Source organism: Myotis lucifugus, unplaced genomic scaffold (assembly GCF_000147115.1).
Source record: "Myotis lucifugus unplaced genomic scaffold, Myoluc2.0 scaffold_18, whole genome shotgun sequence".
NCBI lineage: Eukaryota > Metazoa > Chordata > Mammalia > Chiroptera > Vespertilionidae > Myotis > Myotis lucifugus.
Genome location: NW_005871066.1, coordinates 10868144 through 10891471, shown reverse-complemented (window position 1 = coordinate 10891471; position 23328 = coordinate 10868144). Strand labels below are relative to the sequence as shown.

The following is a 23328-nucleotide window of genomic DNA, read 5'->3' as shown; positions in this document are numbered from 1 at the left end:
AAGTGAATCCCATCCTCCCACAGAAAAGACTGACCAAGGTTCCTTATGGTTTAGCAGCAACTCCTGGGGCAGGAGCTCAGCCAGCGAATAGGAAAAATGTTCTAATCCACAGGAGCCAACCATATTTCCTTTATATACACTGTTCCATTACATGCTTCCATTTAGATACTGACAACCCCACACTGATATCTGCAGCCTGGACTTCTACCCTGAACTTCAGTTTTGTCTAACTGCCTCCTTGACATCTCCACTTAGATATTTAGTAATTTCCAATTTACCAAGTCCATACCTGAACCCCTGATCTTTTCTCCCCTCCAGTATTCCAGATGTTCAGGTCAAAAGCCCTGAAGTCTACCTTGGCTCTTTCTTTCACAGTCAATATCCAATTAATTAGTACATACTGTAGATATTTCTTTCAAATTATATCCTGAATCTAACAACTTCTCACCATCTCCACTGTTAATACCCTTACTGAACCACCATTATCTTTCATTTGGATTATTTTAATAGCCTTCTCATTGCTCTTCCTCCCTCCACCCTCATCTCTCCAAAAGCCTATCTCAGTGTAGCACTCAGTGAGCCAGATCACAGATCCAATCAAAACCAGATCACATGGCTCCTATGCTCAAAACTCTCTCCATCTCACATAGAATAATAACCAAGGCAGTAAAATATCAGACATTTCTTTTAGAAATATTTTTTTCTGATATATCACCTCAGGCAAGGAAAACAAAAGAAAAAACAAACAAATGAGATTACATCAAACTAAAAAGTTTTTGCACGGCAAAGGAAACCATCAACAAAATGAAAAAAACAACCCACTGAATGGGGGAATATATTCACCAGTGATACCTCTGATATGGGTTAACATCCAAATTTTATAAAGGACTTATAAAACTCAACATCAAAAAAACAATCAATTTAAAAAATGGTCAAAGGACCTAAATAGACACTTCTCCAAAGAGGACATGCAGATGGCCAATAGACATATAAAAAGATGCCCAATGTCACTAATCATTAGAGAAATGAAACGAAAACCACAATATCACCTCATACCTGTGAGAATGGCTGCCTTCAATAAATCAACAAACAAGTGCTGGTGAGCATGTGGAGAAAAGGGAACTCTACTGCAATGTTGGTGGGGATGCAGATTGGTGCAGCCACTGTGGAAAGCAGTATGGAGTTACCTCAGTTCTGGGAATATATCCAAAGAAACCAAAACACTGATTTGAAAGAATATATGTACCCCTATGTTCATTGCAGTGTTATTTAAAATAGCCAAGATTTGGAAGCAGCCCAAATGTCCATCTGTAGATGAGTAGATAAAAAGTTGTGGTATATTTACACACTGGAATACTACTCAGCTGCAAAAAAGGAAATCTTATCCTTTGCGGCAGTATGGATGGACTTGGAGAACACAATGCTAAGTTGAAATATGCCAGAGGAGGACAAGTACCATTTGATTTAACTCATATGTGGAATCTAATGAACAAAATAAAGTAACAAAATAGAAACAGACTCATAGATAGAGAACAGAATGACAGCTGTCAGAGCAGAGGGGGATTTGGGACTGGGTGAAAAAGGTGAAGGGATTGAGCAAAAAACAAACATACAAACAAAAAAATACCTCATAGACACAGACAACAGTCTGGTGATTGCCAGAGAGAAGGGGAGATGGGGGGAGGCAGAAGAGGATAAAGGGGGGGTAAATGGTGATGGAAGGAGACTTGACTTGGGGTGGTGAACACACAACACAATATACAGATGATGTATTATAGAACTGTACACCTGAAACCTATATAATTTTATTAATGAATGTCACCCCAATAAATTCATGTAAGTGTAATTTACTAAAAAAAAGAACCAAGGTTCTTCAATTCCTGCAAGGCCACACAAGGCCTGGCCCCCATTACCTCTCTGCCCCATCTCCTACCACAGTTGCTTTTGCTTCCTGTGCTCCAATGACACTGACCTTCCTATAGCCACAGCTCCTGAGCTTTAGGAAGGAAGCAGAGATACTTGGTAGGGTAGAAGGACAACCAGCGGTCACTGCCACACCAATTCAAATTTTGAAATGACATAAAACATATTCCATCTATAGCACATGAAAGTACTATTTTCAGCCTATATGTCCTGTATGGTGATTTAAATCATGTCTGCAAATTCTCTGACACTCCTTCTATAAACAGGTGGGTCTAATTCCCCTCCCTTTCAATATAACTAGGCCACAATCACTGCCTTAAACACAATGCAGCAAAAGTGATGCTGTGTAACTTCTGGTGCTACATTAGACATGGCCATGCAGTATCTGTCTGTTTCTCTTGGGATGCTGGCTTTCTGAATCTAGTCATCATACCAGGAGGAAGTGGGGAGAGCACATGGAGACCACACATTGGTGTTCCAGGTGAGAGGCACCAGTCAGCATCAGCCTCCAGACATGAGCCAGCCTTCATGTCATGATTCCAATTCCATTGTCAAGTTGCTGTTTGGAGCCACGTCCTGCCCAAACTGCAGTTTCATGATCAAAATAAATGATTGTTGTTTTTAGGCCATTAAGAGTGGGGTGGTTTGTTATTCAGCAACAGATAAATGGAACATTCTGCTTCCGTGCTATCTTGATTCAAATTTCTGTAAGTTAGCATCTATTTCACTGTCCTCCTCCTTTCATACTTTGATTTTTTTGACTCTCTTTCCTCACTTTAGAGTTTCTTTTGTTCTTCCGCCTGTTTTATTACCATGATAAGCATTTCTTTTAAAAGACACATATTGGCCACACATATTTGAGAATTAGTTTTTGATGTTTTTCATTATGTTGATGTAGTTTCACATTTCAACTACTTGTATATAAATGACTTTTTAAAAAACTTTACTCACTCTAAACATTTTTGGTGAAACTTCCATCTTAATTCTACTAATCCTATTTCACAGGCCGCTATGATTGCCACTGGACCCCACCTGACCTGTCTTTTCTTTCTCAGTATAAAAGACAATTATATTTCTCTTTAAATTACAAGAATAATATAGTAACTAGAAGTAAATATGCCAAAACTTGCACTAATACGTAGTCAACATTTTTCAATTAAAGAAAGACTGATATAGAAACAGCAGGAGTTCTATTTTAGCATCCTTTCTCATGGATGTTTACGGGGTTAGTGCATCTCAGTTCCTCTGAGGCTCTCTTCCTTGCCAAGTGAGTAAGTCCCATTATGTGAATCTAAAGAGAGTTAAGAAATTCCAGAAACACCTGAGCCAGAGTAACATTTCTATTACAGTTAACCCTTGAACAACGCAGGGTTAGGAGACAGTAACTCCCTACTCCCATTCCATGCAGTTGACAATCCACACATACCTTTTGACTCCCAAAAACTTAACTAGTAGTAGCCTACTGTTGACTGGAAGCCTTATCAATAACATAAACAGTAGATTAACATATTTTTGTTATATGTATTATATAATGTATTTTTACAATAAAGTAAGCTAAAGAAAATGCTATTGAGACAACTATAAGAGAAAATGCGGACCTGTATTTTATGCACTTATGACATATCTAACTTTTCCTTAATTTTTTCAATATTTCTAGGCTGTGCAGTTTGTGTGCAAGTTTTTTTTTTCTCAAATTGTTGCAATTCTCCAGAAACTTTTCCAATATATTGAAAAAAATCCACAAATAAGTGGACCTGTGCAATTTAAACCCATTTTGTTCAAAGGTCAACTGTACTATGAAAGTCAGCCCAAAGTGATGAAATTGTGTTTGTATCTAACATTCTCCACAGAACTAAAACTCTAAGTGGGCTTGGTTTTTCGTTTTACGACCATATAGTACATGGCACCTAGCCCAGGTTGGTCTCTTACTGCTGCTTCATGCACTGAAGTGAATTGTTACTTTAAAATTTTAAGTTAACTTTCAGTTGAAGTGCAATAGTTATAACCACCTTATATACATTTCCTTTCAATTATTTCCAGATGATTTCTCCCTCACCATGTCATGGACACTATAAGAACTAAGACCTTTAACTCACTAAATGGCCACCTCTATTCTGATGACTCCTAGTTTATACTTTGTAGTAACTCTGATCTCTCACCTAAATCCAACCACCTATTTTATATTATTACTTGAATAACTCACAATTCAAGTATGAGGCAAAATGTCTAAAGTTGAACTCATGGTCTTCCTCGAGCCATAGACCTAACTTCTCCCCCAGGATTTCCCATCTCCAGGAATGGCTGTACCAATGCTGATAGTACCTGTTGTCCAGGCCAGAAATCTGTATCTCCTAAATCCAACGCAATGCCTGGCTCACAGCCAGTACTTAGTATTTGTTGAAAGATTATTGAATACTTGTATGGAAACTGCAGTTAAATCAGACTCTCAACTCCTTCACAGACCAAGGAAATGAATAATGATTTATCCAAAACCCAAGCTGATCTTTACTGGCTTTAAAAATCCAAGCTCTTTCCATCATGCCAAAGCCACCAGTATTTACTCAAACAGTTGAATGCCTTCTAAAATTCCCATGATTACTGTGCATCAACATGCAGTTAAATGAATGAATTGATTATAATTTTCTCTGCTCTACCAAATTTCTAGTTCTCATACTGTGCTTCTTGAATGTGTCACTGCTGAAAAATGAACACTAACTGTGTATTCAGGGCATTTAATGGCAAATTTGAGTGAAATGTTGCTATCTTGATAGAAAAGATTTCTTTGAGCTCTACTAAAAATTTTGTGTCAGCAGACTGAAATTACATGCAAAATTATCTAAACTATTCACATATGATAGGCAGTCACATTTAGTAGCAGATGAAGCCTTCAAAAAGGTAGGAAATGAAGCTGAATAATATCAACCTCTGGTCTAATTACCTCCAAGTCTCTGTTCATAACTAAAGGCATAAAATGCAAAAAATTATGGTACACAATAGTGTGCGGCATCAGGTAGCAAGGGAGGACACTATTATAGCCCTGACTGCACACATGGGCAGTTGCTGCACTTTACCTACTATTTTAGAGAACTACTAAGTACTTAATGCGATAAAGGATCATTATTCCTGGATTTGGTTCATTACTTTTCTTTGTGTAGTAAAGTTGAGTGGTGCAGACTTTGGAGGGGCTAAGGAGGCTTCCTCTCACTGAGGATTCATGCCCCAAACCATCTTAATTACAATAAATCCATTGGAGGTACGTCACTAATTGTCTAGACATCATACCTGAGGGCAAACAATGTAATTCTTCAGTCACCTGTTCTTTGATTCAATCATTCTCAGATGAGGTTTTTGACTATTCAACAAGATCCTGAAAAAGAAGTAATGAAATCTGCATATGGATTAGAACCCACTACATAATCCTTCCATTCCAAAAATAACAATACCAAGCACTGTTATCGATTTAAATAATTCCAAAATTGCTCTCTCTTCTGTTGGCGATAGATTGGTTAAAGATGGGATCCACTGAAGAAGAAAGACCTGGCTCTTCAGCACCCTGTACGCTAACCCAGAAGTGTTTTTGAAAGCCTCTATTACATCTGCTGCAGATTCCCTAACCCATTGGGCTTGGATTTGGACATTCTCAGTAGGAATGGTTACAGGCTGACAGGACTATAAAGGCAGAGATGATGCTAGTTGATAGTTCCTGTAGTTCAACTTCATCCCAGATAGAAGCTGGATTCGTCTGATATCAGAGAAATGAAATTTCTGGAGACCAAAACTAGATTTGAGTTTCTTTCTAGAAACTTCTTTCCCAGCCTTGAAACTCTTGGGTGCTATGAGTCCTGGATATTTCAAGAGATGATGACATTTTTATTTTTATGTATGAAGGTGGAAGCTGACTTTTCTCACTGGGAATGATTTGTAAAAATCAACTTGCAAAAACATGAGGATTTCTTTTATCATCCGAAGGTTCTTTGCTAGATTGTAAACTTCATGAAAGCAGGATAAAATGGTGATGGGAAAAAATAAGTTTTTAAAAAAACGTTAAAAAAATAATTCCAAAATTTTAAACAAGAAATAATTTTTATAGGTACAGTTAGAGTACTTCTTTTTAGTTGAAATGTTACCACATTCTCACATTCTTTCTAGGCCACAAACAAATATTTCATAATAACAATATCTAACATTTATTAAGCACTTACTATGACAGTTACCTTATTTCAGAATTTCTTGACCTCAGCACTATTGACACTGTGGTCCTGATAATTCTGTTGTGGGATATGCATTTAAGAGGTTTAGCTACATCCCAGGCCTCTAACCTCCCCACTTGCACCTGCTTGTGACAAAAATGTCTCCAGAAATTGTAAATGTTCCCTGGACGACAAATTGCCCCTCGTTGAGAACTACTGCCTTAAATATATAATTTATTTAATCCTCTAAACAACCCCAGGAAGTAGTTCTATCCTCCACTGTACAGGCGAGAAAACAGACACAGAGATTCAATAACTTGTCTAAAGTCACACAGCCTGTAGGAGATACAACCAGGATTTGACCCAAGTGAGTCTGACTCCAAGAGCCCTCTTAACTGCTGCCCTGGGAACTTGATCCCTTTCTGACTTTAGGGCTTAAAAAGAAGAAGCTTTTTGGTTCACAATCCCTCCAGAGTTATTAAAAAGGAACTGCTTCAGTGGTGAATTCAGGGATTGAAATTGACCTAATAAAGGGAAGAGGGAGTAATGTCTCCACCTCACTATGTATGCCTGGCTCATGGTAATTGAAAGATGTTTCAAAAAGGATTAACCACGTACAAAAAAAATCTAAAAACCCACAGCTTGATAACCTTCTTCTTCTACTACCTCAGTCACTTTTAGCTAGGTAGAATAGATGCCCAGTATAATTTAAGAACTTCCTCCCTTAAAGGAAATTATTGACCCACCAACCAGCATAATTCCCATAGAGAATTCATTTGCAGATGACCCTTGTAAAATGCTAATATCCATATTATGTTCTTTTAGTCTTCATTTAAATAAATTAATCAAATTAGTGAGTTATTTAGCAGCCATTAGAAGTAAATTACAAAACAGCAAACTTCTGAGTGATGGCCTAGTCAGGGGCAGAGGAAATCTGGTTGCAAGGTATTTTGCAGTGTAGCTCAGTGTGGGGCATACGGGATAGGCAATGTGCTAGGCAGTGGACAGGTGGCCAAAAGTGAGGAAAAGCCATGGAGTCACAAGAAACTGCCTTTCTGTCCTCCCTAGTTCTCTATTTGACAATCTCTGCCCCTCCCCCATCCTGATATTCTAGTCCTTCCCTTGAAATGGAGACCAGTCCCAGCCTATCCAAAATGTCTGCACAGCAGACCTACCACTTTATAGCAAACTATGAGGGCTGAGCACTTTCCCAATGGCATTGCTTGCTCTTTCTGGAATCAGCTACCCAAACTGTTAACCAAGCATAAATGAATCTGACTTTGCTAAAATTAAAAATGGCAAAATTTTATTTAAGGATTTGCAAATTGGAAACACTACCAGGTAATGGCCAGAGTGTTATCAGTGGAAGTGGAGGATCCCTTTCCCCACTGGGTGTAGGGGGTTGGGTTTTTATGGTACCTTGAAAAAAATTATTTTTAAGTCTCACACGGGAGAATAAGTGATTTTTATTTGCATGTAGTTATATCCCATGGTTTCCAAAGTCCCATTTACCTTAATCCAGTCCTGGAAGAGGTGCAGCTCGGAATCCAGCAGAACTAAACACAAAGCCAGTGTTCAGAGTTTCCTTTCCATGGTGGAGAGTCTGGCAGAGCATTAGGCTAATTCCAGTCCATCAGTCCACTATGTGTGGGGTCCACAAGGCTGTAGGCCACTGGGCAAGTGCAGAGCTTTAACAGCCCTGCAAGCCAGGAGTCAGGCGTCAGCAGCAAGAGCCAGACGGAACCTCTTTGTTTAGGAGTTTAAATATTAAATCTTCCGGTCCTTGCAGTGGCCATGCCTATATGCCTACTCTTGCCAATGCTCTGTTCCCAGGTATGACTGACAAGCACTCTCTCCCCTTTAGATTTTACTGGGCAAGCATATAATATTCGGCCTTCCCTCTCTTCCTTTCCAGTTAATTAATAACTGGGTTAAATTATAACAATATCGAGTGTTCCAAAGAAAAGAGAAAAATTGAGAGCTCTTAACAGTAAAAAGTATATTCTTGAGAAAGAAAAAAAAAATCAGTCCTGTATTCTTAGCTTCTGGATTGGTCCGAGATGGTAATCTTCGTCTGGTGGTCTGGAAAATGGATGTCAGGTGATCTGGATAACAGGTGTCAGGCGGTCTGGATACATGAACATTCTTTCCTAAGTTCTTCAGAGAATGATCTACAGGATATCTTCAGAGAATGATCTACAGGATATATATATATAGACATTGATAGACTACTAAAAAATTCAAATTTTAAGTCCGCAGGCTAGTTAAAGCAAGGATACAATCATTTTCTCTTGCCTCAACCTACAATCATTTTCTCTTGCCTCAACCTACTTCATTTTAGTAATTTAGCAACTTGACTATAATGACTCCATTTTATTTCTTGACTCTTTTCTCACTGCTTTAATGACACATGGATTTCTATGTGCAGGAAATCTACACCTGCATTTGCAATGCACATGGCTTTGCCCTGATTCTGGTTTCTCTAAACATCTTGTGGAACACAAAATTTCACCATCTTCTGGGGAACAAGAGACTCAGGGTGTGGGTGCTCTATCACTCATTGTGGATGTCATCTTTTGGGCAAGAAAGTCTACCCTTGCTGTCTTATGTAGGGAGACACAAAGGAAGTCCAGTTTTTTCCTCTCTATTCATTACCGCTAAATAAATGTAAGTAGACAACTACTTCTTTTCTTTGATTCAGAAAGTGTCCGCTAACCACTACATTTTTAAAAGGCTTCCTATCTGGGAGTGCTCACTGTGAGCCTTTTTCTTTAAGAAAGGATGAGAGAGTAAAATGCCACTGAAATTTAAACTAGGCTCTGCAATTAAGCACTTTAAATCTGCGCAAAACAATTTTCAAATATTCAAATGCTAACAGAAAGCTTCTTTAAAAATATGAACAAAAAAAAAAATCAGCCCTAAGGTTCATTGATGCAACAGGAAAAAAATTTATTGTGGAACTTTAAAGTTCAATGATTAAAAAAAGAAAACTATCATGAGTATTTAAAAAGCTAGGTTGGGTGGTTAATTGCAAGAATGACCAGATAAACCTCATACAAGCACCCTAGTTAAAGTAGGCTGAGAGATGGAAAGTTGGCCTAGATCTGATCAAACTACCTTGGCCTTTTGAGAAAAGCAGGGTGAAAGATACGCACGTACAAGCTTGTGTTTTTTTTTTAAGAAAAGCACGCCTCTATTTATTATATTTTGCAACTATGATCTTTTAAAACAGTGGCCTTAGGAAAATCTGCTCTGGCAAGCAACTGCAGAGGCTCCTGTGGAGAGGAAGTGGAAAGACTGGGCTTATCTACAAGGGCTGCTGGCACCTTCAAAGCGCAGGGGATGGTTCACAGCAAAATGCAGTCCTAAGTAAATGGGTTCCAGGCAATTTCAGTGTTAAGATAACATCATTAAGAGCAGAACAGATTGTGCTCAAACCCTGCTGTTTATAATTAACACATTGCTTCCAAATACTCCAGGGCCCCTGGTAAATAGTCTTCTGCTCACATCCACCCAGACCAATCAGAGTATTTTCATCAGATTCCATGCTGGGCCAGCACCTGTCTGGACAAATCCAGTAGAGCCAAAGAACTCCTCTCCCTGGCCAGCTAAGTAGTTGGATGAACACAGCTTGGCTTAGTCATTGTCACAGTGTCCATATGGCTTTGAAGCTTGTTTTCACAAGAAATCATACAAGTATTTTATTATGTCAAAGTTCACCGTCCTATAAACAAAAACAGATAATAGGTTAGCATCCTCACCCCCCAGACTGCTCAGCTTTACATGTATGATTCTGGGAAGTACATGCAAAATAATTCACAACTGATGGTGAATAATCCTATGGTGCTGTCAAAAGCACCATGAAAGAATTGACATTAGTTTTTCAAAATGTTACTAGGAAAAGAGATTCTTTAAAAAGTTCATTTTCCCTCTCATAAAGCTTGCTTTTCTAAAAAAAGGAAATGAAGTTAGAACTATTCAACATTCTGCATTTCAATTATACTACAGAAAGTTTAGATTTCATTTGAAAGCTATTTGCTTTTTGTCTAATAACCAGAATAAAGTAATTAGAGATGCAAAAGTATTTAAATCTTCTTTGCTTTTGAATACTGTTTATCTTCCAAAACACCTGTTTTATCATTACAGAATGCATAGCTCATCTGTCCTCATTTGTAGCTTTCATTCTTTTCAATCTTTTAACTCTGGCTGACCTGTGTGTGTATTGTAACTAAATTTGTATGATCCAAGAATACGCTACAACAGACGATGTGAGTGTATATTTTTGTACTCTGGTAGCAGGCAGAATAAAATAGCAGAAAGAGAAAGACATATAATTATTTTCCTTTCTCCAAACTCATTCTTCACTATAAATATTCAGACTTAGAGGTTTATTATTTGAATAAATGGTCAAAATAATTAGATATAATGATCTAGCAATAAGTATAAAATTAAAGCCTTAAAGTATTCAATTCTGCAAAAATAACCAGCCATGTGAGAATAGCCTTCTAAAGATTCACTAATTGCATGCTCTTATTTATTAAATCACCAATTAATGTTTTTGTCTATCATTTTATAATATACTTTCTAAAAATGTTTCTAAGCAAATGACTGACATAGCAAATATTTTTAAAAATTTGGAATGTGGAATTATAGATACTGCTTATGAAAACACATTTAAAAATAGCTGAAATGAGATTCTATGGATATTGTGGTACCTAATGGTGGACTGAAAAATACCTTAATTGTCTTATTACAACTGTGCCTCTCTGAAGAATACTTAACCTTTCCAAATGCATAAAAACACTGCCAAAACAATTTTATTATAACTAGCAGTAATAAAACAACTAAAAATAGGTACTAAAATTTTTAAAATCTTATCTCAGGCATAAAAACACAAAATATATAGTTATATATCATAAAAGCTATTTTAGTTTTATGTGTTTTCCTTTCATTCAGTTCTAGAATACCTCCAACCCCTACCTCCGTCAAAATGTCAAAATTACTAGCAACAAGGTACCACTACAAATCACTTTTTTTTTTTTTAATCATGGTATTGGTTGAAAAGATGTGTTTCAGAGGATTTTAGAAGAAAGCATAGTAGCTATTTTTAACCACAGGTAAAAAGGGGAGTGAAATTTGTACATCTCTCAAGCACCTTTCCCCATAATGACTGGGTCTTAAGGTTATAAACCTTAAATGATAAGGTAAACTTACTGCTGTTTTAGTGTCATTTTTGTTTGGCATTGGGTGAAAAAGAAAGTTTAGAAGAAGCTAAAGATTAAAATAATTTAACTTCCAATACTCTGGGATTAGAAGACATTTGATAGAATATTACATAGCCATACAAAATAATCATTACGAGGGGAAAGGAGAACAGAGAACTGTACTATGTTGTGACAGCTAAGGATAATTGTTTGTTAAGGATAATTGTTTGTATAATGGACTAAAACTAGAAGAGAACATAAATTAAAATATTTGTTACTGGTAGGACTCCTTATTTTACTTAGTAATCTCCTTATGTAACTATAGCACAGTTTGTGCAATAAAATTTTCTTTAATAGAATGAATGAACTGATTTAAAAATACTACGCATTTAAATGTATTCATTTATAAAGGCTGCATTATATTCTACTCTGCTTTGCCACTGGGAAGTATTCAAGCAAATTGAATAATACAGTTAAAAACTTTTTATTAAAAACTAAATTAATCAGGAAAAGGATATGTATGATCATTCCTTTAAAAAACATTTGCTGCTCAACATGTATGACTACCTTGTCTCTATTGTCCCACCATCCCTCAATATAAACAGATGACTTGGCAACTGATCCCCACGTATATTATTCTAAGACATGGAAGAATTTGATAGAATAGCCACAAGGGCAACATCGAAAATTATGTAACATATTCCAAAGATAACTTTGTGCTTTAAGGACTTGGAGACAAACAATTCACATTAAAGAAAGTTTGTTTGCTTTTTAAAAATATACTTATAGTGATTTCAGAGAGGAAGAGAGGGTGAGATAGAAACATCAATGATGAGAATCATTGATCGGCTGCCTCCTGCATGCCCCCTACTGGGGATTGGGCCCACAACCCTGGCATGTGCTGTTGAAGGTCACCGCTCAACCACAGAGCCCCACCAGCTGGCCTAATGAAAGTTTTAACTTACAAAGGGAGTTATGTACTCTGCAAGTACTTTCTCTCGTTTTTCATGGTTTCAGATGTAAATTAGATTCATATAAAGACATTTTTAAGATTTTGGGATAATTTTTATATACTACAGGAGATTCTTTCATAGAATCCAAATTAATTATTTTCCAAAGTAAGCATCTAAAAGGAAACAGGATAAACACAAACAGTGTTGGTGACAATCTGCCTAGGAGTAATTGTTAAATCAGAATTTGCAATATTTTAATATAAGTTAATTACATGGTATACAGCTATGGATTTAATTTAGCCTTTATCCTTTCATTTCATTTTATTGATTCTTTTATAACACCAAAATACTTCTTTCTAATGGGGTGCTATTTTATTTCCTTTTACTTTGGTGGGCAGTTCAATTCTTTTCTAGTTTGGTTCTTCTGACACTTTGCAACTGTACAACTTCAATTTGTAATCTTAAGTTATCTTGTTGTGCCTTCACACTGACTATGGAGGAAAAACAAACTGGAAACCTAGAACTACCGTTCATATTAGGAACAGTCCAAGGACAATATTTAATAAGTTTCTCAGTCATCTATCTTCCCCCATACTCTACCTCTGTATCCTGGGCTCCCTTTCTAGGACCAGTCTCTTATTGCTTCTCTGTCCAAATCTTTCCACTGTTCCTTGGTCAATAAAGTTCTCTATGACCTCTACTGTTCCATGGATTTTTTTTTTTTTCTCCTCTTCTGGGCTAGCTAAACTTTGGCTCCTCATGAGAACCAACCCTTTTCTTTAGCTCTTCCCAATGAGGTTTAGACTCTCTCCTGCACCCCAGGTAGTCCTGTTAGGTGGGGTTAAGTCCTTGTGCAAAAAAGCTCTACTTCTCTGAGACTCAGACCATTCCATTCACTAGCCTCTAGCCCAGCGGTTCTCAACCTGTGGGTCGCGAACAATGAAAATACATCCTGCATATCAGATATTTACATTACGATTCATAACAGTAGCAAAATTACAGTTATGAAGTAGCAACAAAAATAATTTTATGGTTGGGGGTCACCACAACATGAGGAACTGTATTAAAGGGTCACGGCATTAGGAAGGTTGAGAACCACTGCCAGCCCCTTTATCACCATTCTTACTCAATAAATAATGTAGCATCCAGTTTAGACTACCTTTCCATCCCAAGATCTACATGAGCCTTAGTGACTGCACTGCACACTTGTCTTTTTTAACCTTCAATGGTCTTCTAGGATCCATGATCAAACTGAGATGTTCTTCTCTAAAAACATATTTGTACGTTCTACCCTCTGATCTCCAAACTCTTCCTTTAAGCTCTCTGGAACACCTATCAGAAAACCAGTTCATAAACCCCTTTATTTTCTCCTGATCAACAAATACTGAGTATCTATGTGCCAGGCACTTAGCCCGCTAGTAGCTTTACTTTCTTCCTCCCTCCCTCTCCTAGCGTAGACTCCACGGTTTGCCACTTCAAGTGTTCACTAGCTAGCACTCGCTGAATTCACCTGGCAAAACCCCAATCTTATGTGATTTCAATTATATTATTTTGCTGTCCCAGTACCCAGCATATTTCTGGAAGCTGTTGGAGAAGATCACAAGTCTCACAGATCGGTGCCACTGTAAATTCAAGGTCAGGAACCGCAACTGGGGCCTCAACGCTCTCAGCAAGTTGCTTTCCTTGTCAGCACTTTCTTTCCATTCCCCACAGCAGCTATTCGAAATATCTATCTTCCTCTCAAACTGCTACCACTTCCGTATTTAGTCTGAATTTCCCCCCTTCCTTTACAGGTAAAATAGGAACCTCAGATCAGAATTCCCTCAACTTCTTACTACCAAAGCGCGACACTCAACTCTATCTGAATACACTTTTCCTCTTGTTTTAATGCAAAAGGATTCTCCTCCTCAGCTAAGGCTATTTCTTCCTAAACCCCATGCTTATATACCACTCCAAGGACTTTATGATGCTTTAAATTAATCTCTCTTTGATGTGTATTAGCTTTCCTTCCCTAGCAGCCCTTTCCCATCACTATCTAAATATGCTCAAATCTTTAAAAAATAATGACCCTCTCACAATACCTTTAATAGGTAATAATCCTCTCTCTTCCTCTTTATGGAAAAACATTCTAGAATATAAGCTCATAGGGATAGAACAGAGATCTGATATACTTGTTGCTATATCCCCAAAGCCTAGCCAAAGCCTATCACAATGATTATAACACAATAGATGTTAAATAAAGATATCCTCTCTATTTGCTGCTTCTACTTTCTTATAAGTTCTATTTAAATACACTATAATCTGACATCCACCCACTGTATTTCTGAAAGTGTCCCTGATAAAGATACAAATGACTGCTGTATTGTTAAATTGGATAGACTCCACTTTATTTCTTGGTAGCAACTGACAATTTTGACCATCATTCTGTTCCCTTAGGTTTTCCTTGTATATACTTTATAAATAACTGCTTTATCCACTTCAGCTCATATTTAACCATTTAACTCCATGTTTTTATCCTTGAAAAGTATGGTTTTTAATAACTATATAGTGTTTTTTTAAGTACGAATTTACAATAAATTACTGATTCATTCCCTTATTTTGGACATTTAGGTTGTGTCCTGTGATCTAATTGTTGGTTCTCTGCCACAGGTGTCTGGATATAGGCCTACCTACCTCTCCTTTGGTAACTATACTTGGGATCTCTTTTCTCCACCAGGCCTCGAATATGGAATGAGACTTTGCCTCTTTAGCTCCCTTCTTGCTGCCCCAAAAGACAAGCCCACAATCGTCCCCTTTCATCTGAAGTTTTATTGCTAATCACTATAGGAAAACATGCAAAATTTATATATTTGGCATATACTAAGTTTAAAGCATTGTGCTGGGTTTGAAGTAAAGCGGGGGTTGACACAAACACAGTCTCTGTTTGAGCTTTGTGTACTTATACTGGAGAAAGATGAATTCTCATTATTAAGTTAATCAGTTAAAATTATGATTAGTATTAGAACATGACAATGGGAGCTGTATAACTGTGGGGGCTGGAGGTTGGATGGTTGTCATGGTATACCTGAGGCTTCTTCAGCCATTAGCTAAAGGAGAGGAGGAGTTGGAGTCCCATCTTTGCCACATATATGCAAAGATGGGGATCACAAAGTGAATATGAAGAACTGAAAAAGCCAGACAGATTGAAGTACAAATACCTAAAAAAGAAGACATGTGTGCTAGACATGGCAGGGCACAAAGCCGGGGCCAGATCACTGGGACCTTGTAGGCTATTTCAAAGATTCTGTTTTTATTCCTATTTAGAGTTATGTAAAACTATTAAAGACTTAAGTAGGAGGGTGACATTAAATTTTTATAAGGTCATTTTGGCTATAGTGTGGACAACAAATTAAAGTAGATAGGAGACTAATTAAGAGGTTACTAGAGAAGAGATGGTGGTGGCTTGGTCTAGACTCCAGAGAGTAACAGTACAAGTGGTAAAAGTGGATGACTTTGAGATCAGTAGGTGGGACTTCTAGGCTCAGCAGGACTAATGCTTGGATATGCAGAGTGTGTGTGAGAGAGAGAGAGCAATGTCAAGAAACACTGATTTCAGCCTGTGCAACATGGCAGACTGCAGTGCTGATCGCTGAAATAAGGACATGGGAGGAAAGCTGGATCATTACGTTTTTGTTGTCAGGCAGAAGCAGAGATTAGAATTTCTGAGTTCAGTTTTGGAAATGTATTAATGTAACTGGGAAACATCCAATAAAGGTAAGGAATATTAGAAGAAAAAGTCTGGCCTTGACAATTAGGGAATTATTAATCTATAGATGGTGTTGAAGTCATGAGTATACTAAAACTGACTAGGAAAAGAGGACATGAAAAAAGAGCCAAGCCTCAAGGACCAGCCACATTTAAGGTAGGGTGGATAGGATAAGCTAACAAATGTGCCTTATAAAAAAAAAACAAACAAAAACAAACCAACAGCCAAAGAATAAAGAGACTGGAACCATGGGCTGTAAGAGAAGACCGTTTTAAGAAAGAGAGAGCAGTCAACAGTGTTAGATGCCCCAGAGTGGACAAAGAGCCTGAGGAAGCAAAAGTGTCCCGGGGAAAAAGGGAGAGCAGAAGTGGAAGAATCCCCTCCGAGAAGAAGAGACCCACCCTGCTGAAGAAGGAAAGAAGAATGGCTCCAATGCAGGCAGCTGAAGGAGTTCTCAACTGCTGGTCTTAATTTGTTCTGTGAAACACAGTGAATGCTGAACAAAGTGAATACAGATGTTAGGATCTGTGGTCTGAATAGAGTCAAGAATCTAGGTTGAAAAGAAGTCTGTGAACCATGTGCTCCTGTCTTCAATACATGAGGTGGAATGGTTGGGAGACTGTTGATAATAATGAACCATAGGACAAGAGGGAAATAGAGCCAGATTGTATGAGTCTCAAAAAAGCCCACATTTTTATAAGAATTTGGGGTTAGTAACAATCTGGAAGTGGCAACAAGGAAAAAGGATGGCTCAGTGGATAGAGCATCAGCCTGTGGACTCAAGGGTCCCAGGTTCGATTCCGGTCAAGGGCATGTACCATGGTTGCAGGCACATACCCAGTAGGAAGTGTGCAGGAGGCAGCTCATCGATATTTCTAACTCTCTACCCCTCTCCCTTCCTCACTGTAAAAAAAACCAATAAATTTTTTTAAAAAAAGTGCCTGCAGCCCTGGTTGGGGTTTGAGAAATAAATAGCTACCACTACAGAGAACTCTGGGGGAAGGAACATCCCCAGGTAATAATCAGGTTTTCATTATGGCAGAATGTTAGGAGAGTGGAAGGGTGCCGATGTGGGAAGACAAAGGTAGTTACTCTTTGGACACTGTCCACAGAAAGTGAGGAAGAATAAGAAAACAAAGGTAACAAAGCAAATTACAGAGTTGCCAAGTTCTCTGGCAAAATTCCTGCTCCCTTCTGAAGTGGAAAATGAAAGTGCATTTCTCTGGATGGGTCTAACATCACTGACACTGTGGATTAAGTAATGCCCAATTCAGTTTGGTTCACTGTATATTCTCCATACTGAGCACTCACAAACCTCTGTCCTGTTCATTATGCTGGGGTATGACCCAACACATTTAAAACAATGACAAAATTGCTGAAATAAAGGTGCTGCATTCAAAAGTTATGTCTTTGATATTGGCTCTTAGATATAGAATTATTAATATCATTGTTTGAAAAAGAAATTTATAGCCTTATGGTCATACTGAATACAGTCAAAAAAATATTTTCCTCAATTTCTTCTGTGTAAAAATTTGCCCAATTTTATTGTAACAACACATTTCAAAAACCTTATTTTATTTTTTAGAGTATACATGCCATCAAAATATTTCAAATACCTGCATCATATGATCACAGAACTTTTAATTCAGAAGAGACTTTAGAGTACAGGCTGCTAACCTATACACTTCAGAACTTCAATTCATTAGAGATCTGCAAATCCATAATGCCAAGCACTGTTTTTAGCCTGAATAAATAATGTTTCATGTCTGTGTGTTATTAATTTGAAATAAATGTACATATTCTCATGATTAATTTTAAAAGGATATTAAAATAAAATTTTCATATTCAAAAAGGCTGGGAAGCACTGTTTTATGGATTATCTTTTGCCACATGCCAGTCTACATTCACATTACCCCTTCCACTACAAGTCCTAACAGGTTGTTATCCAGCTGCAACCATGAGATGAAGTAATTTACTCATATAAAATGGCTGGAACATTTTCCCTAACAGCAAATACACCTCTTTGTGAGAACGAGGTACATTTTTAGACAGCTCTCATTTCGACAAACAGTTCTTTCCTAGAACTTCTAATGCTCTACGATTGCTCAGAATTAGTTCCATCCATTTTGTACATGACAACCCCTGAAATACTTGAGACGATTACCCTATCCTTCATAAGGTTTTTTCTCACACCCTGTCCCTCAGTCAGACATGGTTCTCCTCATTTTACCACTGTCCTCCTGCCCTCTCCTCAGCGCATACCCATTTGTTAATGCCCCTCTTAAAACTCCAAGCACAGCACACCAGATTTGGCCTGCCTAAGGCAACACATAGTAGACAGACCTATTACATCTCTTAAATGAGACACCAGGATTTTTAAAGCCATGTAGTCAGCTCAAATACCCAGAAGTTAAGTCAAGTCTCTCCCACCTTGTTTTATTACATAGGAGAGTTTTTTTGTAGTTAACTGTCCGTTAAATCTGACCTTGCTACTATGGGACCATTTTTCCTTTCTGTTGTCTTTCAGAATCTTAATTTTTGCCATCCAACATCTTAGCTAATTCTCCCAATTTTATGCCATTTGTAAATTTGATGAGAGGGTTCATTCTACAGTGAAACTTAATCATTCGTGGTACTTAAATAATCTTTCCTTGCTTAAATGACTAATGACATTACATTAATTTTTATATTTAGTATATAATTTACATAATTCAAGACATTTTATGTTCACAATTACTCTATGCTTACCTAGCGATAGCTCTGATGAAGTCTAGAGATACTGTGCATTTGTATTTTGGTCCATCAAGCTGGTCATCATGGCCAACCAGGGTTAATAGCTGCAGGGTCACTAGAGAGGTAATCTAAATGTAAGAAAGCATTTTTATGAGAAAATGTAGCAATGAGTACATCATGTCGTTATTTCTAAAACACTTTATAGTTACTTTGAGAAAAATATATAACTGAATTTACAAGAATATGTACAAAGAATGCTACTACTTTGAAATGTATACTAGTATACACAAATTTGTAGATATGCTTAATGTCCTAGCTAACCAAACTAACAGTCAATCACTAAGGATTCCATGAGAGACAGCTTTGTTCCATTAATAAGTCATATACAGCTGTTAACCTTAAAAAAACTACAAAAAAAATCACATTCCTTCTCTCTACTTAAGAATTTTATGGAGTTTCTAAATACCTCAGAATATCAAATGTACACTCCCTTGAGAATCGAGTTATGTAGATATGGATCTTTTTCAGAGTTGGGTAGCTGGTTAGACAAGCAATAAGAAATACATCCTTCCGACCTGGGCTTAGTCTTCTTTAAAAACTGATCACCAATTAAATAGTCAGGAAAATACCAGAAGGATTACCCCAAACTAAAAACAACCAAAGGTTTGCTATCACAAGATCCCTACTCAAGGAAATTCCTAAACTGTACCTTCAAGAGAAAGAGATTCCACTTAGAAGGTCTGAAATGTAAGGAATGAAGAATAATTAAAGTAGTATATATGATGGTATATCTAAATAAATTTTCCTGTATAGCTAATAACAATAATAATGTATTATGGGTTTAAAAATAGGATAGCCCGGCCAGTATGGCTCAGCGGCTGAGTGTCGACCCAGGAACCAAGAGGTCACCAGTTTGATTACTGGTCAGGGCACTATGCCCAGGTTTCGGGCTCAATCCCCAAGTAAGGGGTGTGCAAGAGGCAGCCGATCTATGTTTCTCTCTCATCGATGTCTCTTTCTCTCAATACCTCTCCTTTCCCCTCTCTCTAAAAAATAAGTAAAAACAGGATAAATACACAATACCAGTAATATATAAATTAGAAGTGGAGAAAATAAAATAGAAATGTTCTAAGGTCTTGTGGCATCTGAGAGAAAAATAGAAGTATTCACTAACTTTCAACTTTGGTAATTCAAGTATGAATATGCATTTATATTATAATTTTTTTACGTAGCAAGTAAGAGTAGAAACAAGAGTATGTACATCTAAATTAGTAGAGTGGGGGAAAACTAAATTATAAAAATTATCAATCTGAAGAAAATTAAAAGAAAATAAAAACAAGTAGGACAAATAAAAAGTATAAAACAAGATAATATAAACAAAATTACAATAGTAATTATAAATAAACTAACTAAATACTACAAATAAAAGAAAAAGATTGATTGAAAAAATAAACCCAACTATATACTGCTTAGAAGAGATACATCTAGAACAGAAGACTATAAGAAGGTTAAAAGTCAAAGGACAGAATAGACACATCAAATACTAACAAAAAGAAAAATGAAGATATATTAAAACAGATTTAAAAGAGGTTTAGCCGAAACCGGTTTGGCTCAGTGGATAGAGCGTCGGCCTGCGGACTGAAGGGTCCCAGGTTCGGTTCCGGTCAGGGGCGTGTGCCTGGGTTGCGGGCACATCCCCAGTGGGAGATGTGCAGGAGGCGGCTGGTCGATGTTTCTCTCTCATCGATGTTTCTAGCTCTCTATCTCTCTCCCTTCCTCTCTGTAAAAAATCAATAAAATATATTTTAAAAAATAAAATAAAAAAAATAAAAGAGGTTTAAAGAAAGGCCCTGAGCTTATATCTCTTACAATATGAGTTGCTTGAGACCGTTAGTATGAAGGGATGAGACAGAACAGAATGGGGAGCTAAGGGATACTGGGGTCTTTGGGGGAAAGAAAGTATTGCTGAAAGTCAAGACAACCTCGTATCCCTCCCAGTTTAGAAACAGGTAGGAATCATGATAAAAGTAGGCCTGAAATTGTAACAAGTAAGAGATACAGAAGAGAGTTTAATAGTTTACTATGGCAAAATATATTCATTAACTTCAATCCATTTGCTAAATAAAGTAGGTTAGCAATAGTCATTTGAAACTCATACATTAATCTCCCTTTATTATTATTTTAAAATATATTTTTATTGATTTCAGAGAGGGAGAGGGAAAGATAGAAACATCAATGATGAGAAAGAATCACTGATCAGCTGCCTCCTGCACACCCCTACTGGGGGTCAAGCCCACAACCCGGGCATGTGCCCTTGACCAGAATTGAACCTGGGACCTTTCAGTCCACAGACCAACACTCTACCCACAGAGCCAAACCAGGTAGGGCTCCCTTTATTAACTAGAGGCCCGGTGCACAAATTCGTGCACAAGTGGGGTCCTGTCGGCCCCAGGTTGATTGGGCCAGGCTGGCCAGAGGGAGGGGCCCTGGACGGTTGGCGGGCTGGCCCCACCTCCTGGACAAACTCTGGTTGAACTCCCAGTAGAGGAGACAATCTGCATATTACCCTTTTATTACATAGGATGGCAAGTTTCTTTAGTTCTTTTTCTTTTAATATAAAAGAAATCACTGATTACCTTTTACTTTGCCAATGGCATTTATTTATAACTAGAGGCCCGATGCACAAAATTCGTGCAAGAGTAGGCCTTCCTTCCCCCAGCTGCCTGCACCCAGGACCCAGGCTTCCCTCTGGCTGCTGGCACCCAGGACCTGGGCTTCCCTCCAGCTGCCAGCACCCGGGACCGGGGCTTCCCTCGCAGAGGAAGGCCCTGCCCACCTGTTGCAGACCGCTGGTTGGTGGCCTGGGCCTCCCTCTACAGGGTGATCATGGAGCCCCCCGATTGATCGCCCTGCCAGCCGTTTGCCTGGGCCTCCCTCTGCGGGGCAATCATGGGGTGATGGCTGGGCTCCCAACCAATCGGATTGCACCTGCCTTGGCTGGCCTGGTGCCAGTGGGTGTCATAGCATGGTCCCGGCTGGTCGTCCAGATGGTTGTTGTTATTCTGCTATTCAGCCGTTCGGTCAATTTGCATATTATGCTTTTATTATATTGGATAGTATTATAACTTCTACTTTCCTGTGCTTCAAATACCCTCATATATTTGATCAATTCTTTAACTTGAATAATATACTAAATTACTCTACTTCATACTTTTCAAAAACACAAAATCTGCCCTTGAGTTAAAATTTCAAGAATATTTTCAGGTACCTTACAGTACTATATTACTTTTACCACATTAGTTACAACAAATTTCCAAAGGCAGTAAGTTGAACCAGAGAGTTCCTTAAAGTCACTCAGTTCTACCAGGATTTCATGGATAAATTAATCATTAAATTGTGCAAAAAATACAGTATCATTTCAAGATGTAGCAGTCAAAAGGCATTTCCAAAATATTAAGATAATTGCTCAATTTGGGGGGGAGGGATCTGATCTAGGAAAAGCTAGTACAAAAAAAATTTAAGCCAAAATGGAGTAAATTAGGATGTGATTTTTCACATTAAAAAAAATACCAATTTCAAAGATTTGTTTTGTTATTCCTTGACTTTACCATATGAACACAAAAACAAAATACAAAGTTTAGGAGAACATTCCACAACGCACTGTACAAATGTACCAACAATTTAAAAGTACTTTGCCAGTTTATTAAAATATTGCTAGAGAAAAACTGAAAAAAATCAAGTACAAAGATTTACTTATGCACCAACACTGTGAATCTGACATATTAATTTATACCTAAATAAGAAGTTCTGGAAAAATATATACAACTTTGGGAAAATTATTTCTATGCATGTAGAAGTTCAAGAATACCTCCTCCATTATTCTATTCTTAAAATTATTTTTTTTTGCAATTGCATATTCATTAAGCTCTTGAGGACTTGCTCTAGGTGCTGTGCATTCAAAGATGAATAGGATCACAGAAAATACTGATTTATTTCCTTGCCCAAATTTAAATGTTCATGACAAAATGATGAAGTCATATCTCCACACTGGCATTAGTACCTAAATAGCTTGATATGGTCAGTGGGCATATGACAGAAGTCTCAGTCAGTGAAGGTATTCATGGCCCAGATTCATAGTGGTGTCTCGGTTTTGTATACATGCATGTGCATGTATAATGTGGAGATGGGACCAGAGTCTTTCCCATCTGCTGCAGTAGCCATTCCTGTTGTTAGGGTCCCAAGTGCAGAAAGTGATTTAGAGTAAGGCTCTAGTTACAGCAAAGGATAAATTGAAATATGTATTTTTAAATTTATCTTTATTGTTTCAAGTATTACAGATGTCTCCTTTTCCCCCCATTAACTTCCCTCCACCCTGCTCCCGCCCCCTCCCCAGGTCTTCACCATACTATTGTCTGTGACCATGAAATATACATACTAAATTGAATATTTATAGAGCCATAAAATTATTGTCTTAGACTAACATTGTGATAGAGAAAAGCTTCTCTAAATAATGCAAAACATACTCTTGAATAAGCTGAAATCTACTTTATAGTTGGTCAGAAGCTTCTCATGAAAATTGA

General features: G+C 37.6%; 1 protein-coding gene across 3 annotated transcripts in view; it reads right to left on the bottom strand.

The window, feature by feature from the left end:
• Nucleotides 1–9281: 9281 nt before the first annotated feature.
• Nucleotides 9282–23328, bottom strand: part of ORC5 (origin recognition complex subunit 5) — a 66199-nt gene continuing 52152 nt past the window's right edge. For 2 of the 3 annotated variants that reach the window (XM_006085408.3, XM_023751100.1), the window contains 2 exons: nucleotides 18764–18876; nucleotides 9282–9837 (listed from right to left, as the gene is read on the bottom strand). In XM_006085408.3, the coding sequence (XP_006085470.1) occupies nucleotides 9792–9837; nucleotides 18764–18876 (159 nt within the window). In that variant the 3' untranslated portion in view covers nucleotides 9282–9791. Of the gene's footprint in view, nucleotides 9838–18763; nucleotides 18877–23328 lie in introns of those variants that run through there. The other variant, XR_002828393.1, reaches the window with a different exon arrangement.